Genomic DNA, 18,809 nt, shown 5'->3' with positions numbered 1-18,809 from the left:
CCATCTTTGTATGACATCGAAACAAGCAGCAAATAAAGCCTTGGACTTTCCTGAACAAAGAAAGAAGTGAGTAAACTGCAACTTTAAATAAGGTTGCTACCTCCTTGTTAGCACCCCCACTAACAGCGCCCGCTAGCTAACATTACCGCTAACGGAGCTATTGTCATATATAATATATATTGGACTTCAACGGCTGATCTGTAAACCGAATATTCCTATTGGTCTGTATTCTTAGAAACATAAACAAATCCTTGGCCACCTGTTAGATCTCTATAATGGGTGATAAGAAGGAAACATCCAAGACTCGGTCTAAAAGGAACCCTATGGAGGCTGGCCTTGCCGGAGCCCCGACCTTGTCTAAGCAGCCAACCCCGCAAAACGACTCGTAGAGTGGGGAGAATAATGGTGAAGACCAGGGCGTGCCACTCAACCTTGGGACGTACACCAAAGCACTTGAAGGGCTGATACGGGACATGTATGATAAATTGGACTTAAAACATTTTCCAAAACGCACCGTTCCGAAATGACTTTAATAAAAGAGGAGCTGAAATCTTCCATGGCTTCATTACAGACAACTGTGGACTCACAGGGCTCTACCATAAGGGGCCTCGAGCTCTCAGCTACCACCTGTAGTGATGACTTAGCTGCTCGCAGCAGCATAGTGGTTGTTCTTAAAGGCAAAGTTAAAATGCTCCAAGCTAAATGTGAGGACCTAGAGAGAAGGTCAAGATGCAATAACATCCGCTTGGTGGGCGTCCCGCAAGGTCTGGAGGGGCCCCGCCCGAGTGAGTTTATCTCCCAACTTCTACAGGACATGCTGAGCCTGGATGAAATGTTCCTCTTGGACCGTGCCCACAGATCCCTTCTAAGGACCTAAGGACGAGGGGCCCACCACGACCCTTCATCATCAGAGCTCATTATTTCCACGTCAGAGAATAGATCCTGCACCAGGGGAAGCTGCCCCTCTTCTATACCAAGACAAGAGACTCTCCATCTTCCCTGACTTTCCCCCATCCGTGGCCAAGAAACGTTCAGAGTGTGGAAACGCTAAGCACCTTCTGCATTCCTGCCCGGGCGTCAGGTTTGGCCTCTTCTACCCAGCTCAGCTGAGGATTACTCTACCAAGCAGAGTTCTCCTTTATTGGTTGCTTAGGAGGAGGACTTTATTAATAAGGACCTGAGGAGGGCCGTCCGTCCAACCCAAAGCGACGGGATTAGCGGTGTTGACATCTGCAAACAATATATCCTCGACAATCAATGTTTGTAAACCTATGTTAAATGAACCCTCCCTACATAATCTTCAGATAAGATGTATTCAGTTTTTTCAATAATATCCCTAAACCTACGTTAAATGAACCTTTTCGGCATAATTTTTAGAAAGGATTTGTTCAGCTTTTTTGACAATATCCTGTCTATCGCCTCCTATGTATGCTTGAGGTGAAGCTTTATTTATTATTATTAATATGTATTGAATTATTTTTTTTTAAATTCCACTTAGACACTGTAGGCCATAAACGCCGTTGTCTACTATACAATTTTCGCTACCTCGGCTTGATAGGAGCTTTAGTAGGCTACTAAGTCTTCTACATTTCTTAGGAAGTACCCAGGAGCTTGTATGGGGGGGGGGGGTGTGCGCATCTTGTTTGGGGAGACGCTTCAGTGGGTGGGGGAAAGTTCATTCGTTTGCTTGTTTTTGTTCTCTGTCATGTGTTACATTTGATCTTCTAATGCTACCTAAAGGGCTACACACACATTTTTCTTTTCAAAGGATGACTCAACAACCTAACCTTAAAGGCAGCCAGCTGGGAATATACTTAAGTTTTGTAGTTGGAACTGTAAAGGATTAAACCACCCAATTAAGCGTGGGAGAATGCTCCAACATCTCCGGCATTTGGGTGCTCAGATTGCATTCTTGCAGGAGACTCACTTGAAGGTCTCAGATCACTCTAGGTTGCGGAAGAGTTGGGTTGGCCAACTATACCATTCGGCTTACCAAAGGAAAGCTAGAGGCGCTGCTATTCTAATACACAAATCTGTACCTTTTGTTCCCTCCAACGTCATCTCAGATGCCAATGGTAGATATATTATCGTCACTAGAAGCATCTATAACACTAAGTTGATTCTTGCCAACATATATGCGCCAAACTGGGACAACAATAAATTTTTTCGCACTTTTTTCTCTAGGCTCCCAAATATGACCTCACATCTGCTTGTCCATTGTGGAGACTTTAACTGTTGGTTGAGCCCTTTAGATCGGTCCTCCAGTAAACTTAGTAATCCATCCATATCTTCTAAAGTTATTAAACATTTTCTTCAAGAATTCTCTGTTACAGACTCCTGCCCTTTTTTCAACCCCACAGGTAGGGAGTATTCGTATTTCTTCCCTGTGTATCATACTTACACCCGCACTGATTACTTTTTTTTAGACAACAGACTCATACCCTCTGTTCGCTCATGTTCACACAACTCCATTGCCATATCAGATCACGCCCCTCTGACCTTAGATTTAGCAGTAGATCTAAATCTAGTAGATCTGAGTCCTGCGCACCTTGGCGTTTCAATCAACGCTTGCTGTCTGATGACAAAGTAGTCTCGTTCCTGACTGCTCAAATTGATTCTTTAGTGCCACAAATGAGACACCTGGTGTCTCACCATCTCTTCTCTGGAAGACCTTTAAGGCCTATATTAGGGGACATAATTATGTCCTATGTCCTATAATTATGTACATAAGTTATGTCATATACTAGTTTTGATAGGAAACAGAGGAAAAAGAGACTGTCCAAGCTGATGATTCAGAAATCACAGCTAGACAATATAAATGCAATTTCACCATCCCTGATGGTATACAAGGATCGCCTCTTGCTACAGGCAAAATTTGATATTTTGTCAACTGCTCAAGTTGAGGACTTGCTACTCAAATCACGATATACTCATTATGAGTATGTGGTTAAGGCAAGTAAATTGCTCTCCCACCAACTTTGCCAGACATCCTTGACCCATCAAATTTCTCAAATACGGACTCCCACAGGAGCAACGACTGATTCTCAGCTAATTAACAATCAATTTAGTTGCTTCTATGCCACTCTCTATACTTCTGAACAGTCAGCTGACCCTTCAGTCCTCGACTATTTTTTCAGCACTCTTGCTGTTCCCACCATTGATACACCTTTCAAGCTCCGATTAGAGGAGCCCATAACAATTGAGAGACGAGGACAGTGTAGTGTTCCAAGTGGCCAGACAGGTTTCCTGTCGAGTTTTAGTCATCCTGTCAACCAGACAGACTTTATTAAGAACAGACACACTTTTTCGAATGTTAGACGCTTATTTAATGTTATGTACAACCTTTCAAACTCAAAGGACCCCAAATTGGTAATCTCACTGGATGCTGAGAAGGCTTTCGGCGGAATGGAGTGGGGCTATCTCTTCCCTACACTAGAGAAATTCTACTTTGGCAAGAGGTTCATTGCTTAGGTCAACTCAATGTACACTTCCCCACTTGCGTCTGTCAGAACGAATAACAACCACTTGAACTATTTCCCTCTTTTTAGGGGTACGAGACAGGGTTGCCTGATGTCCCCTTTTCTCTTCACCGTTGCCATTGAGCCCCTCGCTACTCTGCTTAGATCTAACCCTCATATCACTGGTGTGACCAGGTACGGCGATGAGCAGAGAGTATCGCTTTATGCGGATGACTTCTCTGTGTCTCTAGGCTTTCTGTTCTTAACTCTTTTGGTCTCATCTCGGGCTACAAGCTGAATTTTAATAAGAGTGAACTCTTCACTCTAAATGCTGCAGCTTTTAAAGAATATCTGCATTGAGCAATAACCATTGTTGGGTAGTAATGGACTACATATAATCTGAAATACATAATCAGATTACAAAAACAATTACTTTTAAATGTGTGAAATCAAATCACTTCGTTGGAAGTCATCTTCTCCTCCATCCCATGAGGCCTGGATCAGAGATTTTCTTTATTTCAGTAAATTTGGACACACTGCAACTTTTACTCTTAACATGCTGTGAAAGGATCTCGCTACTGAACACTTCACAACACAACTACACAATTACTGGTGAGTGAAATGTAAACATTTACCAGCCAGTTTCCAAATATATTGGATAGTCGCATAGTGTGACATTTGGTTGCAAATGTGAGTGATTTCCTCTCATTGTATTGGAGGGTTGTGCACTGAGTGAAAGATCAGTCTTGGGATTTACAAATCAATATCGACATCGTTCAAATGAAGATCGAGATGCATTGGAAAAACAATATTTTTACCCACCCCTAAATCTAAACAACTTCACTAGCAAAATGTAATAACCTCAGAACTTAGTCAGACAGGCCCACACCCACTCCGTTCTTAAAAGAAACATGTCAGTTTGATTCTTAGCATGTTCAGTCAGTGGTGACGGAATAATTGAATTCAGTACAGGAGTGATTCATGTGGTGCAATAAAATGAGAATGTGGAGAAATGGTACTAGCATTCGTCATACAGTGGAGAGTCAAATTTCATTCATTGCTCATTATAAAGCAAACTTTTTTCAGGCAGGGCTTTGCATCACAAACTACCTTACGATATATGACACACATTGCAACACATATGTCACGATTCAATTCATCATGATACTCACTAAATCATAATCGGATTGTGACTAAAACTGTGCGAGAGAAACCCAGTTTTTAATGCGAAAGAAAGAATGAAACTGCTGGTTGAGTTTCAATCTCGAAACGATGGTCTGAGAGTTGGAGTTCACTTAGTCTACCTGCTTCTTCATTATTGTACTGTTCGACATATGAATGCATACAAAAAACAATACAAATATTGCTACTGATATTGAATAATGATACTGAATATTGATTGAAGGTTCTAAAGTATCGATACCAGGGATGCACCAATATGGAATTTCTGGGCGGATACCGATAACTGATAACTCATAGCTCATTGTGGCTGATACTGATAACCGATATAAAAATTAAATAAATAATGGTTTTAATTTTGCATACTTCATCCTGGAACTGCTTGCTAATTCATTAAAAGCTTCTAATTTTAAAATAGATGTCATTTAAAAGCTTGGAATTTGGACTGATGTTTAAGGTTTGACGGATGTAACATGAACCATTATGTGCCTGTAATCAGTGTTGCCAACTTAGCGACTTTGTCGCTAGATTTAGCGACTTTTCAGACTTCTTTAGCGACTTTTATACAAAAAAGCGCCTAGCGACAAGTCTAGCGACTTTTTGGACAAACCTTAGCTACCTTCCGTAGAAGAAAGTCGCCAGTACTGCCCCGCGAGCGCGTGGTCTTTCTTTCCTGCCCGGACTCGGAGGCACACCTCTCTCTGCATCTACTCTGTTCAGTGAGACTGTCAGAGAGAGAGGTGAGCAGGCGAGAAGACGGAGCAGACTGCACGGCAGCTGACATAGACGTGAATGAGCTGAGCATGTGCAAACAGCGTTGTCAAGGACCAATCACAAATCTGTATTGTTTTTTGTAAACATGCACATAGTTTTTTTTTTTTTTTTTGTAAATATGCACATAGTGGTTTGTTATGGCTGAGTGCTGTGTGAGAGAAAAGATAAGAAAGTTTCTGTCGCTTCTAACTTTCTCTCTGAGTGATTGAAAGATCATGGGGAATTAATAGAGTATTACAGTATGTATGGTAAGCACAAAGAAGCAAACACATGTAAAGGGCAGACACTATGCAAAATTCAAATGAGATGCGATGATGTCACACATATATGCTAATTAGCTTATGACGTCATTTAGCGACTTTTTCGAGCAGGCTTTAGCTACTTTCCATTGAAACTAGTTGGCAACACTGCCTATATTACAGATGTATGCTGATTTAAATGAGAAATAAATAATAATGCACTTGCATAAATTATGGTACCCATTCATATAGGTTTTACGGTAATCCTGGTGACTCGCTCACAGAGAGAGAATAATGAACTTCTAACAGCTATAATAATGCATTAAACCAAAATGAGGCAATAAACTGCATGTAACGAATATTAAACAACAAAACAAACCCTAATCTCTGTATACATGGTGTATTATTAGTGCGGGCAGCCAGACTGTGAGTGCAGCGGAGGTTTGTGTGTGTTATGAATGTGCTTTGAAGGAAAGACACAGCAGGCAGTCAGAGAATTTCAGCTGCAAGTAAATAAACCATAACAAATTATTAGTAAACATATATGTTATTATCAGCTCGAAAGTAATATTTTGATTTTCCCGGTTATCGGTCAGTAATATAGCGGCCGCCGATATATCGGGCATCCCTAACCGATACAGCATCTTAAGAAAAAATATAGCGATCTAGCAATGTATGATTGAAAATGCTCAGCAGCCCAAGAGTCAGGTTGCCCAGTGAACTTCTTAGAACCAAAATTAAAAGGGCTTTCATGGGGGGCTTGGGTAGCTCAGTATTGACACTGGCTACCACCCCTGGAGTCATGAGTTCGAATCCAGGGTGTGCTGAGTGACTCCAGCCAGGTCTCCTAAGCAACCAAATTGGCCCGGTTGCTAGGGAGGGTAGAGTCACATGGGGTAACCTCCTCATGGTCGCGACTAGTGGTTCTCGCTCTCAGTGGGGCACTTGGTAAGTTGTGTGTGGATCGCGGAGAGTAGCATGAGCCTCCTATGCTCTGAGTCTCTGCGGTGTCATGCACAACGAGCCATGTGATAAGATGCGTGGATTGACTGTCTCAGAAGCGGAGGCAACTGAGACTTGTCCTCCACCACCCAGATTGAGGTGAGTAACCGTGCCACTACGAGGAATACTAAGTAGTAGGAATTGGGCATTCCATATTGGGAGAAAAGGGGATAAAAAAATATATATATATATATATATATTAAAAATAATTATATAAAAAAAGGGCTTTCATTTGCAGTCCCTTCGTAAGTGTTTGCATGCATTTATGCGAGTCATCCATCTAAAAAAATATATTGCTCTATTAGAAGCTACTCTGGTAAGTGGTGTTGTGATGACCCCATGCTATCATGTCAAAATAACAAATTTAGTCTGAAAATAAAAAGCTATTTTGTGATGTTATGATTTTGCTGAGGATGAATATGTATGTGAGAAAGGTTGATGTATAATGCAAGACTGTGTGTCCTGGTTCTGTCTTTGATGGATCTGTGTGCGTGGGGGTGTGTAGTGAGAGAGGAAGCAGTAGATTATAGATTTATAGTCTCTAGTCCTAACACAGTCTCTCTCAGTGAAGTTTCATTTCAGTCTCAGCTCTCTGATAGAGAGAAACCTCAAACAGATTAATCTGACTCAGAATAACACTGTACTGTCACTCATAAAAAGCACATCAGAGTGACAGTAGAGAGAAAGAGAGAAAACGTATCATGCCTTATTTAAAACCAGTCCTTGCTTAAAGGCAACCCACACCACACCATCGCATTTCCCATGTGATTCTTCACTCTGCCACAGATCTGATAGGCCACTATATAAACAGCCTGTATCGCTAACTATAGATAACATCATGGGTCTGCACCCATGTCATTGAACTTAAGCCTACAGTCAACAGCAGTCCATTTTGCAACTGAGTTTGTCAATCTATCCTGTTCTCATTTGGACGTGCTCTTGTGTTCTGTCTGTGCTATTTTAAATAATATTGTCAGTCTGTGTACAGGAGGTCTACATATTCATCAGACAGATGCTTTTGGCATGTCTCTCTGGTTTTCAGCATCATAAACCTGCATTTTTATGAGGCTGTGTCAAGAATCAGCTTTAATAAGCTCCAGTCCAGCATATTTTCAAGTTGGTATTTGCTGATTATTCCAAAACCCACAAAATCTTTAGCCAGTCTCTCCACTTACAGAATAATTAATCTCCCTTTGCAAACAGCATTAAGAGAGCGGGTATATATCACCCACACTCGCCCTAATGCCACTCAGATGCCAGTGATCTTGTTTCTGCTGTGCTGCTATGGCTACAGTGCAGTGAGGCAGTGCCTGGTAGCCATTTGAATGTAACAAGGCAAAACACATTCTGTCCAGTCATCACTCTAAGAATGAATGAAGGACCTTTCACACAGTTACACAATGGAATGACAAATGGTGACATTGTCACATATCTCTGATCTAAATGTCCCTGAGAAATGTGATGTGGACAGGAATTGGTTAACTAAAACAGTGTTGTTGTTTAGAGGTTTCATTATATTGCCATTTAATTCTTATGGCTTAGTCATAAGAAAACATCATACATTGTTATCAGATCATTCATTGGGCTGCCAATTCATTTGTCATATTTTTCAATAAAAAAAACATTTACAGTATGTATGGAAACTAAGAAATCAAAGATTAACGAAACCTTTCACTGTCTTTTCTCAATCCAGGTGTCCAGTCAACCAAAAAATCTGGGATCCCAACTCCTCGTGAGATCCCCCAAACCATCTCCAGAGAACGTTTCTTGTTACGTGACCAACAGAAAAGCTCTGCCACCAAGAAGATGGTCGCCAGTGCCAGCACATCCAGCCTGTCTGCTCTGGCCAAGCACTCCCGTGGGTCTGTCAAGACCAAAGCAGAGTCTGTGGCTTTGGACAAGACCCTGCTGGAGAGTCAGGTGAAGGAGCTCCTGGCTGAGGCTAAAGCCAAAGAGTTTGAGATCAGTAAGTTACAGACAGAGCTTCAGCGGCAAAAAGAGAAAGGTTCATCATCAGAGGCCGGAACACCAGAGGGGAACTCTGAGGTTGAGAGGACACCAGCACAGCCTGAAGACATCCAGACATTCATAGGGGAACTGAGAGAAAAGAATGGGCATTTCCAGCGTGAGCTGGCCTCCTTGCAGGAAGAGAACCATGCTCTTAAGCAGAAGCTTATTGCATTGGAGAGCTCATCCTTATCTAGTGGCAATAACAAAAGCATCACAACACCACTCAAGTATTCAGTTAATGGGGTTTTGCCCGACAAAAACACTTCCGATACAGCCGCTATCGGTGCAGTCAACGGAAGCCACCTTAAACCTTCTGTGTCATCTGGTAGTGACAGCACCAAAGGCTCTCCTTTACCTTCATCAAACTCCTCAGAGTTTGAGAAGATCCCATCACACTCAGACTCATTCAGTCGCAGCATTAAGGGTGTTATCTCCAGTGGTGTGGTGAATGAGATCTCAGTGGAGTCCCTGACGGACTGCATCCAGAAGATGGAAGAGAGTCACCACAGTACAGCTGAAGAACTTCAAGCCACTCTACAGGAGCTGGCTGACCAACAGCAGGTTGTCCAAGAACTAACAGCTGAAAATGAGCGTCTAGCGGAGGAGAAGGGCCTCCTACAGACCTCCTTGCAGCAGCAACGTGAACGTGTGGAACTTTTGGCCCAAAAGAATGAATCTCTACTCCAGAGATTCAGAGATCAAGCCCAGAGTCAAGAAGCTGAGGCCTCTCGTGCCTCTCGGGTAGCAGAGCTTGAGCAGCGGCTGGCTGAGCAGGTGGAGAGCTCCCGCTTTGAAAGAGAAAAACTGGTAGACATCCAGCAGCAGTTGACTGGGAGTCTTAGAGCTTTGGAAAATGAGCATCAGGAGGCACAAGCAGCTGTGAAGAGCTTAAAGGAAGAGGTGGAACTTTTTCAAGAGCTTCTGGAGAGGGAGAAGATTCTTGGAGACGAGGCAGTGAGGAAAGCTGAAGAACAGCGACTGGCCACAGAGGCTTTAAGAGTGGAGAATGTTAGTTTGAAGGCACAGGTGGAGGCAGAGAGGCAAAAGGTAGCTGAGCTAAAGGCAGTGCACAGTGCCAGTGACAACACAGAGTTGCAAAGTCTGCTCAAAGTGGCACATGAAGACAGAGACAAGTTGGAGCTCAGCTGCACAGAGCTTCGACAAGAGCTACAGCTGTCACGCAGTCAAACTGAGTGTGCTCAGGGCGCACTGGCCAAGGTACAGCACCAGCAGGTCATCTAATCAGATACATTTTTGATTACTTGTTGCATGTTTTTATGAACTAATTTTAAGTGTATTAAGTACCAATTTGAACTCCTTTCTTTAAACATTAGTAAAAAAAATGAAATCAAATGGCAATTTGTTTGATTTCACCTCCCTTTTGTCACCTAAAGTCAAGACTGATATTTACTAAAATAAATTTGTAATCATGTAACCCATAAAAGTAACTGTAATTTGTTTCACACATTTAAAAGAAATTGTTTTTGTAATCTGATTATGTATTTCAGATTACATGTAGTCCATTACTACTCAGCAACGGTTATCGCTCAATGCAGATATTCTTTAATTGGCCAAATATCGATTGATTAATTGGCCTGGCCAATATTTTGGTGTATTGCTAGTTATTAATTTTTTAAAGCTTGCATGCAATGATGCTATTGTTTGAAGTCTATTTTACTATTCCCACAAGTGCAATTACAACCCTTTAGTAATACAAATTGCACAATGATCTGTGAATATAGACATAGTTAAATACATACACTACCGGTCAAAACTTTTGAAACACTAGACTGAAATGTTTCTCACGATCTTAAAAATCTTTTGATCTGAAGGCGTATGCTTAAATGTATGAAATTAGTTTTGTAGACAAAAATATAATTGTGCCACCATATTAATTTATTTCAATATAAAACTAAAATGTAATTAAAAAAAAAAAAAGTTTTTGAAATTGATGACTTGGACCAAATAATAAAGAAAAGCAGCCAATAAGTGCCCAACATAGATGGGAACTCCTTCAATACTGTTTAAAAAGCATCCCAGGGTGATACCTCAAGAAGTTGGTTGAGAAAATGTCAAGAGTACATGTTTGAAAATTCTAGGCAAAGGGTGACTACTTTGAAGATGCTAAAATATAACAGTTTTGATTTATTTTGGATTTTGTTTAGTCACAACATAATTCCCATAGTTCCATTTATGTTATTCCAAAGTTTGATGACTTTACTATTATTCTAAAATGTGAAGAGATATATATATATATATATATATATATATATATATATATATATATATATATATATATATATATATATATATCATATATAATAAAGAATGAGTAAGTGTTTCAAAACTTTTGACCAGTAGTGTAGATATACAGGAGTGTTCATGCCCATGTAGTGTTTTTTGGGGTCTGCCTTGGCCTTGTTTTCTCAATGCAATTCAACAAATGTCCTCTTCAGCCATTTCTAATCAGCCAAATGACCAATATGTTGCACATTAGCCACATCTCATTTTCTACTTCTTTAAAGCTCACGTTCCCCAATCAAGGACATTTCCAAACCTGATCTCTTGATTAAAAGCCTCTAGTTATGCTTCTTAAGAAGAGAAGCATCAGTCACATTCTGTGTGCTGATGTACACAATCTAGACCAGAGGTGCCCAAACTAGGACCTGCAGGCCAAAGTTGGCCCGTGGTGATCTTTGATTTGGCCCGCCTTGCCATAGATGACAAGAGAGAAAAAAAAAAAAAAATGGCATTGATGCAGCTCTTCGTTTTTAATTAATCCTTTTGTTTGAATTTTTTTTTTTGTTTTTTTGTTTAGCTTATTTGAAAAGTAGAGAGTATAAGTGACTTAATTTTAAAAAATGTGTATGCGTACTTCAATGACCTTTAAATAAGTGCTGTCTGAAAGTTCCCTCCATTGGCCATCCCAGGTGCCACCCCAAAATCTTCACTATGATTGGCCATCTCCAAAGTCGGAGGTGTGCCTTCAGTAACGCCAGACAGAACCTAGTTGGTTTAAAATGGAGTGGGAACTGAATCAGTGCCAAGAAATGACAGGTAATTAGGTGGACTCGCGGAACAGTGCATACAATCATCCTAAATGAAATATGGCTTGAACCCGTTTTGGGGTGTGTATAACATCTGTGTGCATCATACTGTAATTCGTTGTACAGCATTTCATATCCATGTGAACACGACCACTGAAGCGCACCCGTGAAGTGGGCTTGATAAAGTGGAATATTTCAATATCAACAACGGTTCCATTCACTCCGCACAACATTACGACAAGCACTATAAGTGAACAGACCAGGACTCTCAAAAATCCCTTTTCTGCCCTGCCATCTAGACAAAAACGGCAATGCTTTAAACTAATTCTTCATATTTCATCTTATTCTGACTAAAACCCATTTTGGGGTGTGTATAACATCTGTGTGCATCATACTGTAATTTGTTTGTCAAATGAGAGGATATCTCGTTTACTTGCAACTATCTGCCTAAAAACAGATAGCTGCAAGATACAGTGCTATATTTCGGCAGGTTCTTAATCATAATAATATTTTGGAGTCAACTAAATTAATAGGCCTCTCAGTTTTTTAATTTGCAGAAAAATAATTGTGCTTTGTAGCTTTTATTTCCTTTCATAATGTAATGCATTCAGCCCTAATCTTCGCCTCTTAAGAAAAGAAGCAAAAGTACAATTCAAGTTTTTGATATCACAACAGGAAAACAGTTTTAATGTAAAAAAAAAAAATTTAAGTAGGCTAAATGCATTAACTACACAAAAAAACATTTTACAGCATTGTTTAATTAAATAATCCTATTACATTTGGCAGTCCCAATAAATGGTAATACTGAGTGAAATCCAGGAAAATGTGTAGCCTAGGTCTATGAAAGAAATATCTTTAATATCTTCTTTGTCACAAAACAAAGCAATATCCTACCTGATAGTATTACATCATGCCATTGTATTTTCATTTCTTCAAAACTCCGCAAAATATCGTGTGTTCAATGTGAGAAGATGCGCTGTTCTTAAAGAGACAGTAACCATGTTAAAGAGACGCTTACATTTAGTCGTTTAGCAGACATTTTATCCAAAGTGACTCACAAATGAGAAAGAGACACAACATAAAAATTATATTGAAATCAATTATGTGCATTGTGCAAGTATAGGACACTTGATGATTTTAATTTTAGAGTTCTGTGTGTTTTGCAGTATTAATATTTAATTTTAAAATAATACAGTTTGATATACACTACCATACAAAAGTTTAGGGTCACTTACTCATTTATTTATTTATTTATTTATTTATTTCACATTTTAGAATAATAGTAAAGTCATCACAACTATGGAATAATAGAAATGGAAATATGGGAATTATGTTGTGACTAAAAAAAATCCAAAATAAATCAAAACTGTGTTATATTTTAGCATCTTCAAAGTAGTCACCCTTTGCCTAGAATTTGCAGAAATATACTCTTGACATTTTTTCAACCAACTTCTTGAGGTATCACCCTGGGATGCTTTTAAACATTATTGAATGAGTTCCCATCAATACTAGGCACTTATTAGCTGCTTTTTTTATTATTCAATCCAAGTCATCCATTTCAAAAACTTTTTTTTTATTTTTTATAAAATGTTAGTTTTGTAATTAAATATTTTAATATGGTGGCACAATTATATTTTTGTCTACAAAACTAATTTCAAACATTTATGCATACGCCTTTAGATCAAAAGGTGTTTAAGATCATGAGAAACATTTCAGTCAAGTGACCCCAAACTTTTGAACGGTAGTGTATGCAACGTTTACATTTGGCCCACTGCCCTCAACCAAGTTTGATTTTTGGCCCTTTCATTGGGCACCTCTGATCTAGACACACAGAGCACTTTATTAGGAACATTATAGCCCTAATAATGTGCCTGACGTGGTCTTCTGCTGTTGTAACCCATTCACCTCAAGGTTCAACATGTCGTGTATTCTGAGATGCTATTCTGCTCACTACAATTGTACAGAGTGGTTATCTGAGTTACCGTAGCCTTACTGTCAGTTTGAACCAGTCTGGCCATTCTCCGTTGACCTCTCTCATCAACAAGGCATTTCCGTCCACACACGGCAAGCTTGTAGACATTGGTACTTCAAGACATTTTATTGTGTACCCAGTGTGAAAATGTGTCTGGTAAAGGTTTAAAAAGAAAACTTCCTTTCTTAATACCCTCTATGGGTGCTACAAATCTCTGAGGGATGTGATTCTTCTGGATCTTTCCGACCTAAAGATGTGAAAATTGTGTAAATCTGTTAAAATATATATATATATAAAAGGGGGGGTGGGGGGTAATATTTCATTGGGGGTTCATATGTTATTGACAATGTCCTATCCGGTGCATTCTCTGTCAGCATTTTTATTACAAACAAGTGTCATTCAACCTTCCTTTGAACAACTCTACTACTCAAACTTTACTGCTGCTTCTGCATCACGCACACACTTTGTTGAGAACGCTCGAGACGGAGGCTCCTGGTTTTCACCGTCAGGGCTTCATGCAAGTCACAGTTGCTGACAAGTTAAAAATAGCTATTGTTAAGCTGCAATTACTGCGTTACTGACGTGATATTTGCAGTGAAATCATGACATTCATCTTAAGTGCTCATTGCCAGTATATTAAACCACTTGTATGTATAATCGTAAAACCTTGCAGATACAGTGAGACATAGGAATATGCTCAGTTAAGATTAATTTTAACCCCGTTTAGATTGGGAAATTAACTTGAGTTACGGATGTAATAAAAATGGACATTACTTTTTGGCAGACCGCTCTCTGTAAAAATTTTGTTATAAATGCACAATGCAGAAATAATACTAGCTACATGATGAAGAGTGCCTAGTGAATAATATAAAATTTTTATTCATTGTCATTTTCACATTAATGTATAAAAATCAGCACTTACATGTAAACACATGTTGAGAGGAAAACCCATCCAAAACTCTTTAAAAACTGCAAACATTGACCTCTGAAACAATGGTATGATATCTGTTAATGCAGAATTATGAAATGATGTGCTATCGGAATTATCTTACTTCCCACTTCTGAAGTGGTAATTATGAGTGTCGTGTTCACATGCTTTGTTGTCGGAAAGAACAGGAAACATGGACGACGCCAGGTTCATTCATTCTTATTTCTTTAGGAACTTTTATTTTGTCACCATAATACATATCACTCAGTTAGCCTGCTGACGATAGGGTTGCAACTGTATGAGATTTACACGGTACGATAACTGTCTCAGAAAATATCACGGTTTCACAGTATCATTGTATATGGTATTACACAATTATTATTATCAATTACAATGACCCTTAAAGGAGTGAAAACAGAAGTTTTTTGGTTGAAGAAACGCTTTATTATAATTGAAACTCGAAACCATTTTTTTTTTTTTTTTTTTTTTTTTTTTTGAAGTATGTGGGAAAAAAGTCTCCCTTTTGAAAATAAATAAAATGGAATAAATAAGAAAGTTAACAGAATTATAATAATAAACAGAATTATAAACATAATAAAAACTATAACATGTTATATAACTAAAGCATGTTAGTTTACATGTTAGCATAGCATGTTAAAATAACTACTAAATGAAAAATAACATCAGCTGTGTGAGCTTTTAAAGTAATGTCCTGCGATTATGAACAATTAACATATACTGTAGGTGCACGACAGCACAGCCAGACTGCTCCTGTCTGTACCTTTAACTCAGTGGTTCTCAACTGGTTTTGCTTCAGGACCAGATTTTACATTGGAAATTAAGTGGTGACCCGCCATAGTAAAAACTTAACCTGTATTTAATGTATCCTGGGTCGCAGTTCCTTCTATGTTGCATAGATTTGTTCATGGTTTTCAAGTACAAGGACATGCATCAAGTGACATTATTTCTGTTGTTGATGTAAACAACAAAAGTGACAGGAAGTTTTCTCTCCCCCCTTTTAAAAATTGAAGAGCATATTAACTTATATGGGCCCATTATTATCCTGTTTCTTTCATAATTTCAAACATAATTCAAACAGAACATACATATTACACAGGAGGAAAGGCTCCTCATTACCATGGTTAGGTCAGTGTAGCTAGTCTTGAATAATAGTAACGATAATAACAAATTATAGTATTTATGAAAAAATAAATACTAGGTGAAACACATCTTGAAACTTTAACTACAACTGCCACTGTTGGTATAAAATGAGGTCTAATAGATTCTGCCTTTAGATTATTTCATATGAAACTATACCATTTTGTCAAAATATAAGTTACTTTTACTCATGTAAAATCATGAAACAATTTTGTAAATGTGATGATGCATAATGAAAATTTTTTTTGCCGCATAGCATAGTGTTGCTCTTTTCCTCCTCAGTTTGGCATGTCAGGGCTGCCTGCTGTTTGAGAGGTTTGACTTGACTTCCTCCGTAATGCTTTAAACTAGAAAAGTCTCACTAGAATTGAAATTGGTCACATCAGTTTTGAGGTCTGTGCTCCGCAATATCGAAGGAAGTCCGGTTGTTGCACGCACGCACCAGAGAGAAGAGCAGATCATGATCGCGAGCTGGTTCCGTTACACTCGTGTGAAAGTGAAGATGGGAAGCCTTTTGCTGATTGCAAGATTATCATTAAATCTGCCTCGGCAGTCCTAAATAGGCTATCACTTGGGCGGCCGCCGAAATATCTTCAGTGGGAGAACCATGGCATTGTTCTTTCCCTGCTGTCCGCAACCCACTTTTGGGTTGCGACCCACCAGTTGAGAAACACTGCTTTAACTCACACACACACTCACTTATGTCAGACCCCCTCGCCTCGCTTCTCTCTGACATTTTCTCCGATGCATGTGTGTGTATGTATGTGTGGCACAATTTGACGAGTCTTACAGGCAGACGAGGAGGAAAGGAGATGCGCACGCACAGGTGAGATTCTCTGTCCGGTTGCATTTTTTTTCTCAATATCGTAGATAGCAAATGTACATGGTATGAAAACCATAAATTTTCATACCGTGGTATACCTTGAAGCCGGTATACCGCTGCAACCCTAGCTGACAATAATGGAATTTTGGTCAAATACAAGCTATTTTCACAGTGTAAAAATGTACAATATGCATAGAATGGTTGCTGATATACACTATATGGCCAAAAGTTTGTGGACACCATATGTGTTTGATGAACATTTGATTTCAAAACCTTAGGCATCAATTTCCCCTTTTTCTGTAATAACAGCTTCCACTCTTTTGGGAAGGCTTTCCACTACTGTATGTAGTAACATGGCTGCAGGAATTTGCTCTCATTCAGACACAAGGCTATCAATGAGGTCAGTAACTGATGTTGGTCGATGGGGCCTGACTTACAGTTGTTGTTCCAGTTCACCCCAAAAATGATCAGTGGGGTTCATGTCTGGGCTTTGTGCAGGCCAGTCAATTTCTTCCACGCCAGACACAGTAAACCATTTCTTTATGGACCTCACTTTGTTCACAGGGGCATTGTCATGCTGGAACAGAAAAGGGCTATCCCCAAACAGTTGCCACAAATTTGGAAGCACACAAAGCCCAAGCCGTTACATAAAGAAACATTAAGATTTTTCTTTACTTGGATTTAATGGAGTAACCAAATTCGTTAATTAGAAGGGGGTGTCCACAAACTTTTGGCCATATAGTGTACATAAATGAATATGACCAAAATGGCAAGCACTAACAATTAGCTGTATTTAGAAAAATGAACAAAATGTCTTGGTTACTGATGTAACCTCTGTTCCCTGATGGAGGGAAAGAGACGTTGTGTCGATGTAGTGACACTAGGGGTTCGATCTTGAGAGCCCCAATCACCTTTGCTTAAAATAGAAAAGGCCAATGAAAATTGGCGAGTGGAATTTGCTTGCCACTCTCCGGCCTGGACATACGGGAATAAAAGGAGATGGTGTGCATCACTCATTCAGATTTATGCTGAGGAGCCGATAGAGAGTCCTGGCCATGTCAGCGGCTGGTTCAGCGCCGCGGCAGGAGGGACACAACGTCTTGTTCTCTCCATCAGGGAACAGAGGTTACATCAGTAACCAAGACATTCCCTGTCTGTCACTCACTCGATGTTGTGTCGATGTAGTGGCACTAGGGGTTCCTATATGAAATGCTGCAGGTGCTGAACCGTGTCACGAGGAACGGAAGAGTACACAGGGGCATGCTGCTGCGTGCCTCGCAGTGAGCGCTCAACCATGTAATGACTTTCCAGCGAGTTAGGTAAGGCGTCTCCCTAGTCCTGTTAAGGGGGGTGAGGGCATTTACCCAAGTAGGCTACCGGCGGTGCCTTTCTGTTAAGCAATCTCCCGCCAAGCACTTTCTAGAATAGCACTGGGAAGTGCTCTTCCCTCTCCAGGAAGGAGAGCCCTGCGGAGACCACATCCTGCTGGAGGGAGGTTAACGTGTGGAGCATACCTCACATGGACTTACCAATGGGGAAGTACACATATGGAATGATACTATCTACAGAGAGGGTACGCAGCACAGTGGCTGAGACAGAGAAAGCTCTGACGAGGGGAGACACAGGTTTCACCTAAGGGGGAACCGAACAGTGGAAACTCATCATACGGGATTACCAAAGGGGAATCACCATGCATGGAGCACTGAGCCCAAGCACACGGGCTCACCTGAAAAGGGGAATACCACTGGGCCTGGTGGCATTGCTCCTCCTCCGAGTTCGTCACCAGACAGTGCTAAAGAATTAAAGAGGCGGAACTGTTGTGGACAAAAGGCGCACGTTGTCACCTTTGAAAAAGGTGAAAGGCGCAATGAAAGCGATACACCCAACCAGCCGCCCGGTCTACCTGCTGTTACTGTGTAACACTCGGGTCGAATCCGGATCTATGTGTAGGTTATAAAACCTCGCAAAGGTATTGGGCATAGCCCAACCCACAGCTATGCATATTTCTGCTAGAGAGGCCCCCCCTTGCCAGTACCCAGGAGGATGCAACACCTCTAGTGGAGTGCGCCCGGACTCCCAAGGGGCACGGCAAGTCCTGAGACTGGTATATGAGAGAAATGGCATCCACAATCCGATGGGCCAACCTCTGCTTGGAGACAGCTTTCCCTTTCTGCTGTCCTCCAAAACAGACACAGAGCTGCTCCGAGCATCTAAAGCTC

At 40.3% G+C, this 18,809-nt stretch overlaps 1 protein-coding gene across 6 annotated transcripts in view; it reads left to right on the top strand.

The window, feature by feature from the left end:
• LOC127440208 (cytospin-B-like) overlaps positions 1–18,809 on the top strand; it is a 204,973-nt gene that overhangs the window by 80,943 nt on the left and 105,221 nt on the right. For all 6 annotated transcript variants that reach the window (XR_007897094.1, XM_051696670.1, XM_051696671.1 and 3 more), the window contains one exon: positions 8,346–9,880. Coding sequence is in view for 5 of the 6 variants with exons in the window: in XM_051696670.1 (XP_051552630.1) it covers positions 8,346–9,880 (1,535 nt within the window). In the remaining variant the exon portion in view is untranslated. The remainder of the gene's footprint in view (positions 1–8,345; positions 9,881–18,809) is intronic.

Source organism: Myxocyprinus asiaticus, chromosome 4 (genome assembly GCF_019703515.2).
Source record: "Myxocyprinus asiaticus isolate MX2 ecotype Aquarium Trade chromosome 4, UBuf_Myxa_2, whole genome shotgun sequence".
In the NCBI taxonomy this organism is placed as follows: Eukaryota; Metazoa; Chordata; class Actinopteri; order Cypriniformes; family Catostomidae; genus Myxocyprinus; species Myxocyprinus asiaticus.
The sequence above is the reverse complement of the archived record's forward strand: the minus strand, read 5'-3'. Positions and strand labels throughout refer to the sequence as shown.